General features: G+C 36.7%; 1 protein-coding gene across 2 annotated transcripts; it reads right to left on the bottom strand.

Annotated features, from left to right (window-relative positions):
- Positions 1 to 444: 444 nt before the first annotated feature.
- CDO1 (cysteine dioxygenase type 1) lies at positions 445 to 14,865 on the bottom strand. Of its 2 annotated transcripts, none has more exons than XM_074296645.1 (5): positions 13,763 to 14,865; positions 7,705 to 7,782; positions 4,784 to 4,938; positions 2,831 to 3,000; positions 445 to 1,209 (listed from the first exon to the last, which is right to left on the bottom strand). In XM_074296645.1, exons 1-5 carry the CDS (start codon positions 13,930 to 13,932, stop codon positions 1,180 to 1,182), a joined length of 603 nt encoding a protein of 200 aa, XP_074152746.1. In that variant the 5' UTR covers positions 13,933 to 14,865; the 3' UTR covers positions 445 to 1,179. The 2 variants fall into 2 exon arrangements, with proteins under 2 accessions (XP_074152746.1, XP_074152824.1); XM_074296723.1 differs by lacking the exon at positions 13,763 to 14,865 and adding an exon at positions 11,204 to 11,385.
- Positions 14,866 to 18,490: the final 3,625 nt, after the last annotated feature.

The following is an 18,490-nucleotide window of genomic DNA, read 5'->3' as shown; positions in this document are numbered from 1 at the left end:
GGTTGAATTTTGGGCTTGTCAAAGATAATTTTTGCCATATTAGATGTAATGATGGTAGTAAAATGAAGATAGAATTTCAGGTGAGAACTTCTTTTTGGACTCTGTGTGTGTAAGAGGGAATGGTGGAGAGGACTATCTCTTTAAGATTAGCCTTGCATGAAGACAAGACCAAGGTTAATTTTCTCTTATAACAGCATGTTTGTGCTGAGTAATCAATAAGAAAGAATTTAGAGTATCTTTATATATAGCCTCTTACAAGAATAACTAACAAAACTTCTGAAAATCTAGCACAATACTCAAAAGCTGTGTGTATTTGTTGGACTCTTAAATAGAGAAAACTATTCTAGGAGAAGGGGAGAAAAGTGTAACTTATAATCATAAGTGATAAGTTACTTGATAAAGTTACTTGTTGGAATAATTGGAAAGGCATGGGACCATTCCAAATTATGTTCAAATTCAGTTTTATTCAAGTTAACACGACAATTTTGGTAGCAATACAAAAAGTATTTTACATAGGCATTTGGTCACATTAAAACATGCTTGTGATTTCTTTTTGCTGTGAATTTCACCTCCGTCCTTGTCATTAATTTCACAACCAAAGGAAAAACTGACTTATGCGTCTCTGTACACAGTGACTTATGCACAGAAAAGGAATTTGTGAAGATGAAAAACCAGCAAAATCTACATTCAAAAAAAACAATTCTTTTGAAAACATTTTAGAGAGCATAAAACATGATGAAAATCTGTATACTTAATTCTCAGGATAATAAAAATAGGGTTATGAGGTCTTAGGCTTGGTTTTATTGCTAATCACCGCTAATTACGATGGACAAAAACTGTTGTCAGGACTTCACTGCCTTTCCTAATTAGGAACCATGAAAATAAGAGAGATGCCTAAGAGAGCACTGATTAAGTCTTCCAACTATAAAGACTATAGCAATAGGATTTCTCCTCTCCAGTATAGCCTGACATTGTTTACTTAAGAGTCCCTTGTCATTAGCATTCATTCAAGATAACTATAAGCAGCCAGAAGCCTGCCCTAAAATATATCTAAGCATCTTATTCAAAGGTACTATTGGACAATAAGTGATTGGTGGTTCTTTGTCCACAATTAAGATTTCAGTGTACTTTTAAAAGAAAAAAAAATAAAAGGAAAAATACTCTAGTAACTCGATCTCTTTAGTTGTTCTCCAAGGAACTTGAAGTTGCCTAGAAAAGAAAAAAAAAAAAAAAAAGGTTCTTTCACTAGATATCCTCAATTTTTTTTTTTAAGGATAGTCTATCTAAGAGACAGAGAGAAGAAAAATTTTAATCTACCAATACAGCAATAATGTTTTTCTTCAACTAATGACCAAATACAGAAGGCATCCTTTCAAGATTGTGACAATGTGGCGAGACAGATCAGAACAATTTTTCTACTTAATTAAGGATAGTCTCAAGACAACTATGTCTTATAGCAGTCCTTGTTCATATACCAAGTAGCAGTTAACATCCCTACCTTAGAATACAATCTAGTTTTAAAACTAGAACTAAAAACTATTCTTATGTCACCAGTTATTTCAATAGACAAGAGATGTGTCATAATATATTACTCTAGGTTGCCATTAGAAAGTTAGGTGGTAGGTCTTGTTCCTCATATTTCTAATCTAATAGCCTAATAGCCTAAACAATAGATCTATTCTGGGCAATTTTCAGTCAATAAAGTATTTCATTGAGATTTTTCATTCCTTATCTTTTTTGACCTCCCTGTTGCATTGTCTGGAGATAGGGTTTCTCTGTCAAGAAATTTAGAGGATTTGAATTAACTCTTTTATTTTACTTCTGAAATGACAGATTTAAAGTTTCCATCCTTCTCCAGCAAAACTTGTTTATGGAAGGTTTGAAAGCCTTTTTCTACTATAGGTCAGAATTGTGAAGTCAACAAGAGTTAAATAACAAGGATGTACCAGGTGGTTAATCTAGACAGTTCAAGGAAATGTTTCCCTAGAAACAGGAGCCTAAAAAAATATTCACAACCTTAGAAGTGATTATTTACCAAGAATGCTCAACACTGTAAAAAGTTTGAAAATGTTCTCTCCTAAATACTGTAAAGTTTGAAAACATTCTCTAATACTAAAAATTGAATAAAATACAAACACTAAGTCTGGAACACAAGGTAATAATTTCTGCCACTAATGATTTTGAAGCATTGGGCCAGATTTTCTCACTACTATGTAGAACAAATGTGAATGGCAAATAATGTAGATAATATATTTCTTTAGAACCACTATGGTCATAAGAGGGTAGTGGTTAGAGACAACAGGGTCCCTGGAATCTGGAAGACTTGAATTCAAATATAGCCTCAGACACTTACTAATTGTGAATCCTTGGGCTTAAATTATTGGCAAGCATTTCTCCTTGTAAAATGGGGATAATAGCACCTACTCTCCAGTCTCTTTTGGGGATAAAATGAGACAATATCTGTAAAGTGCTTTGTAAATTCTAAAGCATTATATAAATGTTAACTATTATTATGACCATCATTTTTATTATTATATAGTATTGATTTTATTTTAAAAACAATTCTTCTCATATAAATGGACTTATGGCTAAGCTCTCGGTGCTTTTGAGAAAACGTGAGAAAAAGAACAAATGTGGAACTTTTTTTTTTTAAGTCTGCAGTTAAAGACAATTTTAATCAATTCAAGAAAATCTAAATTCTTTCCCAACATGCTAAATAAAGCAATCTTTGCAAAGTATTGGTAAAATTTGATATTATTATATTCACCCCAACCCAGGACTGGTCAAGGACTTTAAACTGAGAGACTAATTTCTTTAATTTCATACTTACAAATGGAGTCCTTGCTCCAAATTTGCTATAAAATGTCATCGTGACTTTATTCTTATGTCCTGTTCTTTGGTCAAAGGCATGACAAGTGTCAAAGGGTGGACTATACAAATGAAGGCTAACAGCAGGTTCTGTATGACTTATGTTCTCCACCCGATGTAGACCAATAGAATCTAAAGAGGAGACAAGAAGAGAGATTAAATTAAGCATTCCAATCTAGTCTAAAATGCAAATCACATGCATTTTAATGAAAATTAGAATCATTCAGAAAGAATCTTAAACCATGAATGTCTAGGAAATTTCAATTAACTTCATGATCTAGTATAACCTAAGAAACTAAAGTTATAATCATATATAGTCTTTGCCTAATTGATGATTTTTTTTCCTTCAAAGAAGTTGCTTAAAAAATTAAAATGCATATATACATATCTTTTTAAGGTGAAAAGCAATATTCTGGTTTCTACTGTTATGTAGAATTAAATTTATAGGCCAGTAAACAGTATTATTTGTCATGACATATGCCTAGAAATAACCATCATTAAAATCTATCTTTGGTTTTAAAATCTAACTTCTAGCATCCGTAAGGCTGTGTTATCATCTTTTATCAAAAGCTACCAAATGACAGCTAAATGAGGCTTTATGCAGTTCATTTGGTCAAGTATCAATCTGTTCATTGGCACTAAAGGAAATAGTTTTCATCATGTCATATAATGCCTTCTCTCTGCCTCCAAAATTATTACAAACACAAGCTGGTGACAGAAGTTGGAAAAACACTCAAAAGCCATTGTTTTGGACCTCATGTTTATTTCATCATTTTTGAGAAATAATCCACACTCCTTCAACATGCACCAGTCTGGATATAATTATAACTGGCTTACTAACATCTTATTTCTCTAACTGCAAGAATATAAAGAAAATAGTCAAAGCAAAAGTAGAAGAAGATAAATTACTGGTACCTGTGGAAGAGAAGCCCAAGACAACATTGCTATTATTTTTAGCACTTCTTCCCCCCAAATTTAGTCAATTGTTAAGGTCTGTTGATTCTATCCCTCCATAATTTTTTGTTGCTGTTTAGTTATTTTAGTCATGTTCAACTCTTCATGACCCTATTTGAGGTTTTCTTTTATTTTTTTTGGTAAAGATATTGAAGTAGTCTCATTTCCTTCTCTAGATAATTTGATAGATGAGGAAACTAAGTCAAACAGGACTATGACTTGACGACACTCACTACGGTAAGTGTCTAAGGTCAAATTTGAACCTAGGAAAAAGCGTTTTCAGGTCTTCAGAGCCAGCACTCCATCTATTGCACCACTTACTACCCCTTGAAAACATTTTAAATTCTCTCAGTAGATAGCATAATTGGGGCAGCTAGGTGACACAGTGGATAGAGCACCAGTCCTGAAGGCAGGAGGACTCAAATTCAAATTTGACCTCAGATATTTAATGCTTCCTATCTGTGTGACCCTGGGCAAGTGGCTTAATCCCAATTGCCTCAGGGAGAAAAAAGACAGCATAGTCTCTTTAAATAGTTGTAGCTGGAAAAAGAAGTGGAGTCACTTTCAAAGTGAGAAGTGTGTATCTTCGTGGCAGCGTGAATTCTGCCAAACCTCAGGAGTACCAACTCTCCATGAACTGGGCTTTTTTCCCCCCCTCAAGCATCCAGGAAATTAAGCCAATGTTTCGTAAGATTTTCCCAAGGACAGCTTCCTTGTCCCCCTTTCAAGGAAAATTAGCTTCATTTACATAAAATAGATGTTATTCCTACTATAATAGATATTCGTGAATTCACAATTTCTCTAAAATGATTTTAAGTTATTTTTTAAATGCTTGGAATTCTTTTAAAAAAAAAGTCTAAATAACCTTCATGATAGATTATAGTGATAGTATTTCAGGACTAACATTATAGAGAATGCCCTGAGTATAGGGATAGTAGGGAAGGCAAGTGAATAAGTTTACCATTGATATAGGCACACTGGTTTTCTCTCAAAATTCTTTCAGATTTCTTCACCATCTCATTGGATTTCTTATCTGGCCATGCAAAAAGGGTCTCCTTGAGATTTCCTTGAAGCATCTTCAGAAAACAGTGGGAGTCTGTATGATCATGGATACTGCTATATATACACACAGAAAATGACAAACTCAGCAGATTGCTTGCTACACAAAAATATTTAAAATAGGAAACAATGGAGTACAACAGAAGGTTTGAAAAGCAAACACTCTTCTTCAGAGTATAGCCAACAACAGACTTATTCCCCATTAAGCTACATTATCTTGAATTTTACATTTTTATATTTTTTGTATGGCTTAACCAACATTATTCAGATTAGCCTATGCATGCATGATATTAAACCACAGAAATCAGAAAAACATGGAACCCAGTATTGGGAGTAGGATTATTTAAGATGCAAACCCAGGCTAAATAGCAATAACAACTAGTTTTAGAGAATTTCTGACAGAACGTTTCTCAATTTACTTGGTGAGAAAAAATTAAAATTGAATATCAGAATAAATACTTTGGGGTTGCTCAAATTAACCTTTCAAGGAAGTAATTAGGTATATATAGTAATAGATCTCTGGGTTTAGAGGTAAGGCCATTTTTGGTACTGAGTTCATATTGTGAGATCCAATTGGATCTAGAACCAAGGTCAAGAATGCAGAGGGGTACAAGCCCCTCTCCATAAACTAAATCCTTTTATTAGGCAAGATGAAACTAGAATATATCTTCTATATGATTTAAGACATCATTTTTCTCCTCCCAAGTAAAAGGAAGAAGTTCAAACTAGCTTTAAGTTATTCACTATTTTCCCACAAATTAAGAAACTTTGAAATGTGTTTAAAGAGATATTCCTTTTTTTAAAAAAATAGGAAGTTTATGATATCTTCATACAGATAGGTTATACACAGCAGAAAAGAATGACTAGCAAAGTCACTGATTATCTTACTGCTATTTATTTCTAGGGGTAAAACATCAATTTGCTTGTCAAACTTTAAGTCTTATTTAGAGTTGTTTCCATAAAAAATATTGAATTCAGATCTTTACTTAAGATGAAGAATGACAAGATGGTTTTCATCCAGTAGAAACAATACTGGACTGGGAATTGGGGGAATCTGGGTTCTAGATTTATCTAGAAATTTTGGTTACTATCCTGCGGCATTATCACTGGCAAACTCTTTGGAATTTGTGTACTTATCTAAAAGATGAAGGGAGTTGGATCAGATGATGTATAATACTTATCTGTAAATATTTCATGTAATTCTATGAAAGTTTTGATTTCCTAGTGAGAAATGTAGACCTACTTATGAAAAAAAGGAAATGGTTTCTTTTGGTTAAGGATGTATTAAAGATGAATAGTGAATCCTGGCTTTCCTAACTTTGCTGGCTCTTTACTATGCAACTTTCTTAAAATGTCTTAATATTTAAAAAACACAATGTATTAGATAAAGAAATTTAAAACTTAGATGGAAACAGAGAAGATTTATGAGAGATGATAGTTTTCCCCCTCTTACTTTAGACAGTCTTTCCATCCGACTTTCTAGTTTGTAGGTTGCCTGCATATAATTCTAAGAAACAACAGGTTAAAACTAGAGTGGCTCCCATTTGAAGAGAAAGTCTGAGTCTATAGTAGGAAATAGTTAAGTTAGTCTTTTATCACACTTGATGTACAATCGATATCTCAATTGATGCTTTTATTATGGCAAATGGATTTATGATATTTACACATTTATGCTCCATGCTGAAATTTTCTGAGTTAACTTTTATGAGAAGTTTTGGCTATGGCACCTTTATAAGATCATACTACTCAACTAATCATACCGTAGCTTTACTGGAATGGCTAAGCAAGTTGAAGTTGTGAGTTAATGGAATATTACTGTGCTTTAAGAAGCAACAGAAAAAAATGGGAAGAATTATATGAAGTGATACAGAGTGAAATCAAAACAATCAGAAAAAAACGTGACAACATCAAAAGAAACAAAAAACCAAAACAATTGAGTTCTGCATAATTATAATGATCAAGTTTAGTCTTGTAGAAGAGTGTAGAAAACCTCCATCTTCTCTTCATTGTAAAAGTAAAGGACTATGGGATGTGGGACTCTGAATACACTATTAAACAAGAAAAATGTATTGGTTAGAGCATTGTCTTGAGATTCCATAGAGTACCTGTAGATTTAATGGTTCAAATTTTGGGGGTAGGAGTGGGGTGTAGGGGAAAAGGGGGGTGAAAGTGAGGTGGGGAATGGGGAAGAAGATGGAGTAAGGCAATTCCTGGCAGGTAGAGGTCAACTTAGAAAACTAAGTGAGTTTTATTTGGTGAGATCAAGCAAGACCAACAATCTTATCCAAAAGTGAAACAAAATATGGGGCTTACCCCTGGCACAAAATCTTGATTTAAGAACTCAGCCTGGGAAATATGAGTAAACTGAAGATATTATCCAATATTTTTTTTAAAAATCACTGTAGATAACTATAATCTATAGTTAGAGCTAACCAATCTAACTACATATTAAAACACTTAAAAGAAATTAAATGAGGGGGCAGCTAGGTGGTGCAGTGAATAGAGCACCAGCCCTGAATTCAGGAGGACCAGAATTCAAATCTGGTCTCAGACACTTAACACTTCCTAGCTGTGTGACCCTGGGCAAGTCACTTGACCCCAGCCTCAGGGGGGAAAAAAAAATTAAATGAGATTTTTTAAAAAATGAAATAAAAACAGGCAGAAAAACGGGCAGATTCTTATAACTCAGCTAAAATAAAAAAGGAAAAAAAAAAAAAAAAAGAAAAAAGAAAAAAAGGCATACATACCCAAAACTTCAAATATACCTAGCTCAGTTCCTTGCATCAAATTTGGCTTATTAATAAGCTTTTTTGGATTTATTACCTGCCATGTCCTTCACCCCAACACAGAATCATCAAGTTAAACTTTCCATTTCCTTGATCCACAAGATTTCGGGTGTACCTAAGAAAGAAATGTCAGAAGTTTAATATATTTTACTAAAGAGAGAGCAGAAATAAAATAAATGTCTTGGAACCAAACTTCAGAACTACGAGGGAACTTTAGATTTTTTAGTTCAATTTTTCAGATTAGGGATCTGAGAGACATTAATTAATTTAAGGTCATATGGCTTCTAACTGGCCAATAGGGACATGAATTTGTCCCTTGACTACAATTTCAAAGCTCCTATATTCTATTAATCCTGTTAATTAGTCTCTTCTCTTTTTCTTCCTTCTCCCATTTTGCCATCACTCCTAAAGTTAGAAAATCTTAAATATTTTAAGTGAAAATCACTGTCTCTATTTCCAATATGGTACAGTTATAGTACAGAAAAAAATTCTTTGTATCTCATTCTTAGATATTCAAGAACTTTCTTTGAGATACCAAATTTCCCCTAGTTGTACTCTAAGGAGAAGGGAATGAAAGGAGAAGGGGAAGGAGGTAAATTCCAACAGAATGCACTTGATTTCTTTGACCTGTTAAAGAACAGAATGGAACAAAGCTATTTCTACAGAATATCAATTCCCAAAGTTCTTTACGGTTCCAAGCAAAAGTGCTATAATTGTTCTATGATACAAGTTGGGAATGGGGTGAGGAGTTAAAAGGCAAACAGTTAAAATATGGGCCAAATTGTCATGGAAATGACAAGATCACAAAATAGTTTGGGCTTATGACAGAGTAAAAAAGAAAAACACAAATACACCAAATTCTACAAATTTTCACTGCCCCAAGAGCTATTTTTAAAATTCTAGTTCAGGAAAATTTTATTATAAAAATGCAACTTAATGATAAATTCTAAGCAAAGGGATTCTGTTATGCTTCTATATTTTGTTTACAAAAGTAGATTTGTTAATGTACTTTTAAATATCTGGACAGAAATAATGAACTTTCCAAGGAGGCTATTTTACATGATCTACACACATGATATAGATTAATTGCTTAATAGATGCCTTTTTTGGAAAAAGTGTTAGTTCTCCTAAATGACATTACATGGAGCTGTGTATAGTTCATTGAAACAGATCTTTAAAAAAAAGAACTTAACACTTAGAATTGTCAAAATTATGGACGAAGACCCACTTTTCCTGTAGCCTTTAAACAATAATAAAGCAGAAGTGACAGCAAAGTTGAAAGACATAGCTCAAGCCTCTATCACTATGGACAAATCTATTTCCATTCTAAACTGCAGCTCAGGAAGGTAAAAGAGGGTTTTTTTTTGTTTTGTTTTGTTTTTAACCTAACTCAGAGTTGTAGTTAGGATCAAGGATAATGTAAACAAAAGTACATTGCAATTTTAATTACCTATTTGTAGTCTTAATTACAACTTAGCTCTTAATTATATGATCTCAAGTTCTAATTGTTTCCCAGATGTTAGTCATGTTTCCTCTACTGGGAAGTAAGTACCTCAAGGGCAGGAACTGGGTTTATGTAGAATCCTTCCCAGTATAAGACATCTAGACCAGAATTCCCAGACCAGAATTTTCAAGCAACTATTCCACAGAATCCAAGGATTTCACTTAGACTGGAAGGAACCTTAGAAGCCACATAGTCCATTTTATAGATGAGGAAAATATTCTTGAAGAGGTTAATGTACTTGCCCGTTCATAGGGATGCTTCAGACACAAATGAACCATTAATTATTGAATTGTTACCTATGCCAAGTATTTAGAAAAGTACTTGATTTCTGAAACAAGTTAAGTACTATGGTATTCACATGACCTTGAGAGCTATTAATCTTTTCAACTGTTGCACTTGGCTAAACCAGATTAAATGAATTTAACAAGCAAAGAAAATCAAAAGACTATCAAGAAGTAATTTGTAAATACCTCTAGTTCAAATATGAATACTAACACAATATACTTATGAATGTAAGGCAGGCTCTAGGGGGCAACTTTAAGATGTCATTTCAATGAAAGCATTCATAGAGTGCCTATTATAAACCAGACATTATTAGGAACTAAGGAAACAAAAATAGAAAATTAAATAGTTTCTGACCTTAAGTCACTTACATTTCACTGATGTGAGTCTGTGTGTGTGTGAGAAAGAGGTACATAGATAAATAAAATTCTTTTTGGGGGGAGGGTAGAAGGAAAAATACAACAAACCAATTAACTGGGAGAAAAAAAAAAATCAGGAAAGACTATAGTAAGAGATGGCCACTAGTAATGAGATGAGACCTAAAGAGTCAGGATTCTAGCATTCTAGAAAGCCTTCATTCAAAGTGAGATACTAATTATATACAACCTAATTTTTATCTTTCTAGAAATTAGTGAATATTTTTAAAACAACTTTGAACACCAGCAACAATTATATTAATTAGATAGAATTTGCTTTAGGGTTGTGGTGGTGGTAAGATGGAAATGGTACTAAACTACTCTAAATACATTTGTACAAGTTCACAGGACAGTGCTGGCTGTTTATATATAAAACTGGAAGAGATCCTTCCTGTGAATTAGCGAGTTTACCAATTCTGACCCTTCCCTATCCTCCACCAAAAAAGGAGTTTCCGAATGGACAATCTTCTATGTCAAGGTTCCAAAATAACCACCTTAGATCTTCATCCATTCTGCCTACCTTTCACCAACACCACCACATTACTTCCCTCTCATCCATCAGGTCTACGCCTTAGATACAGGGCATTTCACTGACTCCAATGTGGCTGGTTTGGCCAAAGCCTGGGAGTGTCAGGCTCTAGAACTGCTTGATTGGTTGTTGCTGCCCCACCCTCTCAGTTCCCCTAAGAGCACTGGGGTAAAAAAGAAAAGGCACCCTTTTGGAATCTAGAGGCTGCTGACTAAGCTGCTTACTGCTTCCACAAAACAAGAGGTACCCAGAAAACTCTATTACCTTTACCTTAGCAATCCTACCACCAGACATATTCCCCAAGGAGGTAAAGAACAAGGAAAAGTCTCACATATATAAAAAAACACTTTTAACAATACTTTTTCAAGATAATGGTGGTATTTAAAACCACCCCATTAGGCTTCAGTACCCAGTCTGGGTCAAATGGTTTTTGATTGAATCAAATAATTAGAACCCAGTGCGAACAGGGTCTGGTTTGAAAAACTAAAGGAACCATGAAGCAAAGGAAGTAATTGTTGTGGCAGACATAGAAGATGTCAGTTGTCCATTGGCTCAAGAAGAGATTAAGAAATTGGGGCATCTGAATGTAAGAGCATTGTGCCATAAGAATAGTGAGAAGAATTCAGAGAAATGTGGGAAGCCTCATCCAAATTGATGCAGAAATAAGTAAGCAGAATCAAGAGAAAGTATGTAATGAATACAACAGTAAAAGGGAAGATAATTCTGAAAGACCTCAGAATTCTAATTTTTGCAATGCCCAATCATGATTTCAGAGGACTAACATTGAAGTGTAGCACTGTCTTACTGTAGGCAGAAGTGGTAGATCATGGGTGTTGAAGGAAGCAAATCCATCTGTTTTCCCTGATTCTGCTGCAAAGGCCATTAAAAGTCATCCAAAGTCCAACTTGCTCATTTTAAAAAACAGAGGAAACCGAGGCACAGAGAGCTTAAACGACTCACCCAGAGTAACAAAGCTAGCAAAGTATCTGAGTCAAAATTTGAATTCAAGACGCAGCTAAATGGCAGTACATAGAGCATGGTCCCAGTAGTCAGGAAGACTTGAATTTAAATTCATCCTCAGACACTTAAAACTTACTACTCTGAAACCCTGGGAAAGTCACTTAACCCCAATTGCCTTGTTTAAAAAAAAAAGCCTGAATTTAGATTTCTCTTGACTCTAAATTAACTCCTCTATCCTGAAAACAACTTTGTTTCTTTTACTTACTCATTATAAGATAGGAGGGTATGGGGATGGGTGAGAGAAAAATCAAAGGGAAGCAACAGTGATAAAGAAAAAATCATTAATAGAGAAAGATGTACATACACAGAGACAGAGGGGACAGACACAGAGAGAGATACAAAGGAGACAGGCAGAGAGAGACAGAGACACACAGAGCCAGAGGAGGAGGAGGAGGAGGAGGAGGAGGAGGAGGAGGAGGAGGAGGAGGAGGAGGAGGAGGAGGAGGAGGGAGACAGAGACAGAGAGACAGAGGAGACAGACACACAGAGACAGAGGAGACAGACACACACATAGAGACAGAGAAGAGACACAAGGAGGAGGAGGAGGAGGAGGAGGAGGAGGAGGAGGAGGAGGAGGAGGAGGGGGAGGAGGAGGGAGGAGAGAGAGAGAGAGAGAGAGAGAGAGAGAGAGAGAGAGAGAGAGAGAGAGAGAGAGAAAGAGACAGAGGAGAGACAGAGAGAGAAAGAGACAGAGACACAGAGACAGAGACACACAGAGAGACAGAGACACACAGAGAGACAGAGACACACAGAGAGAGAGAGAGAGAGAGAGAGAGAGAGAGAGAGAGAGAGAGAGAAAGAGACAAAGACACACACACACACAGAGACACACACAGAGAGAGAGAGAGAGAGAGAGAGAGAGAGAGAGAGAGAGAGAGAGAGAGAGGAGAGACAGAGACAGAGAGAGACAGAGAGGGAGAGAGAGAGAGACAGAAAGAGACAAAGACACACACACACACACACACAGAGAGAGAGAGAGAGAGAGAGAGAGAGAGAGAGAGAGAGAGAGAGAGAGAGACAGAAAGAGACAAAGACACACACACACACACAGAGACACACACACACACAGAGAGAGAGAGAGAGAGAGAGAGAGAGAGAGAGAGAGAGAGAGAGAGAGAGAGAGAGAAGAGAGACAGAGACAGAGAGAGACAGAGAGGGAGAGAGAGAGAGACACAGAGAGAGACAGTGACAGAGAGACAGAGAGAGAGACAGAGAAAGAGAGAGAGAGCAAGAGAGAGAGAGAGAGAGAGAGAGAGAGAGAGAGAGAGAGAGAGAGAGAGAGAGAAAGAGAGAGAGAGAGACAGAGAGACAGAGACAGAGAGAGACAGAGAGGGAGAGAGAGAGACAGAGTGACAGAGAGACAGAGAGAGAGACAGAGAAAGAGAGAGAGGAGAGAGAGAGAGAGAGAGAGCTGGCGCCAGAGGAGGGGAGACACACCAAGACAGAAAAAGAATGAGTGAAGGGAGGGAGGGTGTGTATTTTGTTCTGATTGTTCAGATTCCACCTCATCCAATAGGTGGATACTGCACGTTTGTATAAGTCTAAAGGGGGCAGTGATCTAAGAAGTTTCTGGAGCCGTCTAGGCCCTCCCGGGAGCCCTCTTCAGTGGTCCCACCCCAAAAGAAAGCTTCGTGCCAAGCCCAAGCTCTCAGAAGTAAGGCTTGAGCAGCCTGGAAAAGTTGGCAGAGAATTTTCTTCATCCCAGACTCTGTGGTGAAGTATAGCGATGCCCTAAAGAGCAGAGACCCTGCTTATAGCTCCTAAAGTAACTACAGAAACTGAACAGAAGCCTGGGCTTTGGCACAGTCCAGAAAACAGTAATGGAATAAGGGGAGAGACTCCCTCCCTTCCCCCATCCCCACCCTCCAAAAACCCCAAACCAGAATACATTTTCTCTCATCCCTCTATAACCAAAGACGTGGGATGGAGGCAGAAATCATTGCTCCTTACAAGACCTGGCTTCCTAATATCTGCCATATTTATTACCAATCTAAATCTGAGCGCAAATCACTTCATCCTATGGCCTCAGTCTCTATCATCCGTCTGGACATCTGACGGGTTTGAATTAAACGATCTCCGAGTTCCGGGCCAGGAGGATATTGCCTGAAAACAGCCGAAACCCAAAAGCATTTGCGCTGCACTAAACGCCGAGATGGAGCCTCCGGGACCCCGCTTCTCCAAACAGTCCAGAATCTCTAGCGGGGGCTCGGGCGTGGGGAGAGGTCAGAAGACACTGCCCAGTGTCCTGCCCAGGCTAAGCGCCCGTGCCAGTCCCATCAAGCCAGAAGGCAGCAGGCTGGGGCACGAGCCAGGCAGCAGGAAGCGGCGCTTACCCGGCGCTCACCTGTACTGGTCAAATTTCGCGTACGCTGCCCACTCCGTGGGGTTGCTCTCGTAAGCTTCCATGATGGACTGCACCTCTTCCACGTTGATGCTGTCCCCGGAGAAGATTTCATGCAAGATCCGGATCAGCTCTTCCAAGGTCCGTGGCTTCAGAACCTCAGTATGCTCCATCCTGTCCTTCCGCTCGACAGCCTACCCGCTTGATCTCTTTTAGGAGCAACTGAAGACTGCAGTCCGCAAGGAGGTAAAGGACGCGAGCCGGTGCGTGGGGGAGGGGAAAGGACCCGAAACGCCCCCTCCCCCGTCCAACCAGTAAGGAAGCAAACAAGCAAGCAAACAAAATGCCCAGGCAAACAATAAACTAAAACCAGTAACAGGGGGGGAAAATACTGCACACAAAAGCCCAAAGTGCAGGGTCGTTGACTAATGGAGAGGGTTCGATCACAAGCGCCGAAAAGGAAAGACCCTCCCTTTGCAGCCCAACTCAGTTACTTCCAGCCTCACGCTCCCCTTTTAAGCTCCGGGTGTTACTGTGGGATGTACCAATGGTCCACGGGGGGGTGGTGGAAAGAAGGAGGAGGGATGTTTGTGGAGATGGGACAATCAGCAGCGGGCTCCAGAATTTATCGAGCACCCTCAAAAGACAGGTTCTCTCGATCCAGGTGCAGCTTGTGTTGTTGTTTTAAGTTAAGCATTATTTCTCTCTCCTACATTTCGCCCGGAGTGCATTTAAAGCATCTGTTTCCTAATCCTGTATCCCATCCCCCTTCCCTGTTCTCCACCTTTGGGCTGCCCCGCTCTGCCCCAAACACACCCTCAAAGCCAAGTCTCAAGTGGGACTAAGGAATCTAGTGGTGAATATTGAGTCTAGAAAACAAAAACTTGATATTTCTCTTAAATTTCTCCCACTCTGAGGAGGAACTATTTCTTAATTAAGAGACTCGGTAGCTTTATGCACAGTCGGGAGAAAAGTGTTCTCTAAAAAAGGAAAAGTTTAAATGTAAAAATATGTAATGAATACTTTTTTTTTTTTTTTTGGACTAAAGAAGAAACCAGAGCCAAGAGAATATGAATGAAGAAACATTCATTAAAATAAACTTTTAAATTAAATTATTTGTCTACTTTGATTACTGTTTTATAATGCAAGAAAATGCACACATTTACATGAGATCTTTACAACAATTTTGTTTGATACTTTATATACATTTTACAGTATATTCTGTAAATATATGTGTGCCAAGTCAAAATAAAGTTCCTTTCCTTTTCAAATCTAATACAATCCAATATCTCCTCAAATTAAATAATATCTAAGAAATGGTGTTATTCAATAAGATAATAAATAGGCTAATGGAGTAATTATTAACTATTATGTGTTTTCTTTTTTCCTAGCATTTCAACAGTAATTTATAGGGTTCTATTTAAGCAGGTGCTTCAGGATACTTCAGAAACTCTTTAAAATTTGTCACCTGAAACATTTTGGTGACAAATATGATAAAGAAATGCAGTTTTATTTTAGATATATTTCACAGAGTGCTTGTCAAGCTAACTACTAGAAGTATAAAGAAAATATTAGTGGTGATTGAAATTTAATTTGAGATTCTTTCTGACACAAAAGAGATAGGAGCAGAAAATAATGGGCACTAGAGATTTATTAAGATTTATTATCTCAATTATTCATTTGGTAGAAAATTACTCTTAATGTTATAATACATATTTTCTGGAAGATAGGTTCATAATCAGTTCAAAAATTTTTAAAAATATATTTTGTTCTGACAAAGACACTTTTCAATATTCAAAAGTCCCTACAAAGTACATTGCTCCCATACATTTAGTTTTATCTAAATGATAACAGAAAGGAGGGATGGGTCTTTTACCTTTGATAATGTGATAATAACACTGACCATTGTACCTACCAAAGTTTTGCTGCCTGTCAATGTTGACCTTATTTGTAATCATTGTATATATATATATATATATATACATATATATATGTATATATATATACACATATATTGTTTGCTCATTTGATTCTGATTCTTCATTCTTTATTATCACTTTATAATACTATTTCACCTCAGTTATCATTCCCTATGGTCCATTACTATTCAATTACATTTACATTTAAGATTTGTTCAGCCATTTTCTGATCATTAAGGATATTTTTTTTCCAGGTTTTATTTACTACAAATAATAGTGAGAGGAAAACTTTTGTACACATGAGTCTTCTTTCTGCCGATGATCATCTTGTAGTATATTGTTATTATTCAGTTGTGTATGATTTTTTGAGACCCCCCTCCATTTGCGATTTTCTTGGCAAAGATACTAGAGTGGTTTTCAGTTTATTTTACAGATGGGAAAACTGAGGCAAACAGAATTAAGTGGCTTGTCTAGGGTGTCTGATGTGAAGAGGAGCCTTTCTTACTCCAACCCTGGTACTCTATACATTCCCAATCTTAGGATATATTTTTCCACAATTCAGAACTAAATTTTACAAAACAGTTGAACTAATTGCCACTTTGCACCCCTACTAATAATAAATTAGGGAGACTGAGATTTTTTAACCCTCTAAAACAAATCCTCCAAAAACAAATCCTCCAATTTTTTTTTTTACTACTTTTGTTAGTTTGATGTATATGAGAGAATATCTTAGAATTGTTTTAGTTTTGAATATTTTTAAGGTGGTTATAGTTTGTTTATACTTCTTTTGAAAACTGTCCATAGTCTTTGACCACTTGTCTATTGGGGTATGACTTTTAATCCCATAGAGCTTTGTTAGTTCACTATATATTTTGTATGTAAGATTTTTATCATGAGTATTTAATGTATAGATTTCCCCTAATCTGTATCTTTTTTCCCCCTTTTAATTCTATATGTATTGATTTTCGTGCAAGAGTTTTAAAAAGCTTATATAACTGAGATTGTGATTTCTTCTATACTGTGTCTGGTTATTCACATTCTTCCCTTTCATAAAATTATGAAAGGTATAACCTATTTCTTAAATATGATACTTAACTTTTGATATTTGTATAGGCCTTTGCCTCTTGGCTAGCTATAGTTAATGATGCCACAGGGACTCAGCATTCTGGGGATGCCTTCAGCAGATAAAAAGCAAACTTTTTATTTAAGGTTCACAGGGTCAATAATATCTTGAATTTGGCTTGAAGAATTCAGGGGAAAAGACAAGAAAGATCCATCTTGCTAAGGCATGTGGGAGGAAGAAGAGTGGGCAGCATCAGTAGTATCTCTTTCTTTGCCCCTTCCTCTGGAACTCTCATGGGCTACTGCTATAGGACAATAGTGAGTTGAGCTTAAAGTTGAGGGAGAGAGACTGCTCACTGAGTGGGTTGCTGAGACAAATCCAGATACCAAGCCTGCTTTTTTCCTCTCCCCATGTCCATATCTAGGTGAAGAGTTTGTTCCCTCTTTATTTAACTCATTCAATTTCTATTTCTCCTCCTTGCCAGAGAAAAAGATTCAAAAGAAAAAGAAGCTGATTCTGCCCTGTCAGCTAGCAATTCTTTCTCTCTTTTTCTTTCTTTCTTTCTTCCAGGCAGTTGGGGTTAAGTGACTTGCCCATGGCTAGGAAGTATTAAGTGTCTGAGATTAGATTGGAACTCAGGTCCTCCTGAATTCAGGGTTGGTGCTCTATTCACTGTGCCACCTAGATGCCCCAGTAATTCAGATTTCATTATCTACTCTAGCAAACAAAAAAACTCGTAAAATAGCACCAAACCAAATAGTGATGAAGAAATCTGAAAATAAAATACATTAAATAGTTCTATTCCATCCAGAACTTCTAAAGAAGACAACCAGAAATTTACAAGCAGGAGGAAAAGGGGACTATCAGATATGCCAGTGCCAGCAGCAGCTAACAAGGTCTTCCAGTTTGGACCAGTGAAACTTATTCAAGTTTCTGTATCTGGAGGCATAAAGAGTAAAAGACTGGAAAGAGAATGCTATAGGTCTGAAATATACAACACTAAGAACTTGGAAACAATCAGGATGTAGTAATGACTAGTCTGGGATGGTAATGCTCATACCAGGATACCTTAAAGGTACCAGAAGTCTTTAGTACTATGATCTGAGGTACCAAAGATGCTGGAGGCCCTGAAACCTATTATTACTTTTAGGGCAGACACACTGTAAGAGGTGAGGATTGGCACAGAACCTCAGTTATTTCTGGAAACTAAAGTAAGTTGATATTCTTCTACCTAACAGCACAACACAGGATGGAAACTAATCCTAGGTGTGGAACACAGACTAATAGACAAAATCAATGATATCTGTCCTAAGGAGCTGAAGTAGGTCCTAAAGATCTAGCTTTCTAATTTAAAAATTCTGAGGAGAGGAGACCTACTCCTAGGAGATGAAAGTCAACAAAAAAACTTGGGTGAGTCAAAACAAGACAAAGCAAAACCAGCTAACTTATGTAAAAGTAGAGCAGGAGGCAGTCAGGCCCTGGCACAAACCCCCAGTTTAGGAACTAAGCCTGAAGATATGTGTGAGTGAATAGAAGATGTCAATCACTATAAAAAATTATTATAGACCCAGAGGCACTCCAAAGTCCAATCCAGAAGAAGACAATAATTGCATGGCAACTATAAGCAGAGACTCAGTGAAAAGAATAGACTAGTTATAAGGACAAGGATGCTTGGAAGAAATAACACAAGAGAACAAAATGAATGAGAATTCTGAAGGAAAGAATCAGAAGGAAAGTAGATTAGAACAG

Source organism: Sminthopsis crassicaudata, chromosome 1 (assembly GCF_048593235.1).
Source record: "Sminthopsis crassicaudata isolate SCR6 chromosome 1, ASM4859323v1, whole genome shotgun sequence".
Classification (NCBI taxonomy): domain Eukaryota; kingdom Metazoa; phylum Chordata; class Mammalia; order Dasyuromorphia; family Dasyuridae; genus Sminthopsis; species Sminthopsis crassicaudata.
Note: the sequence above shows the minus strand (reverse complement) of the source record. Positions and strands in the feature narration are given on the sequence as shown.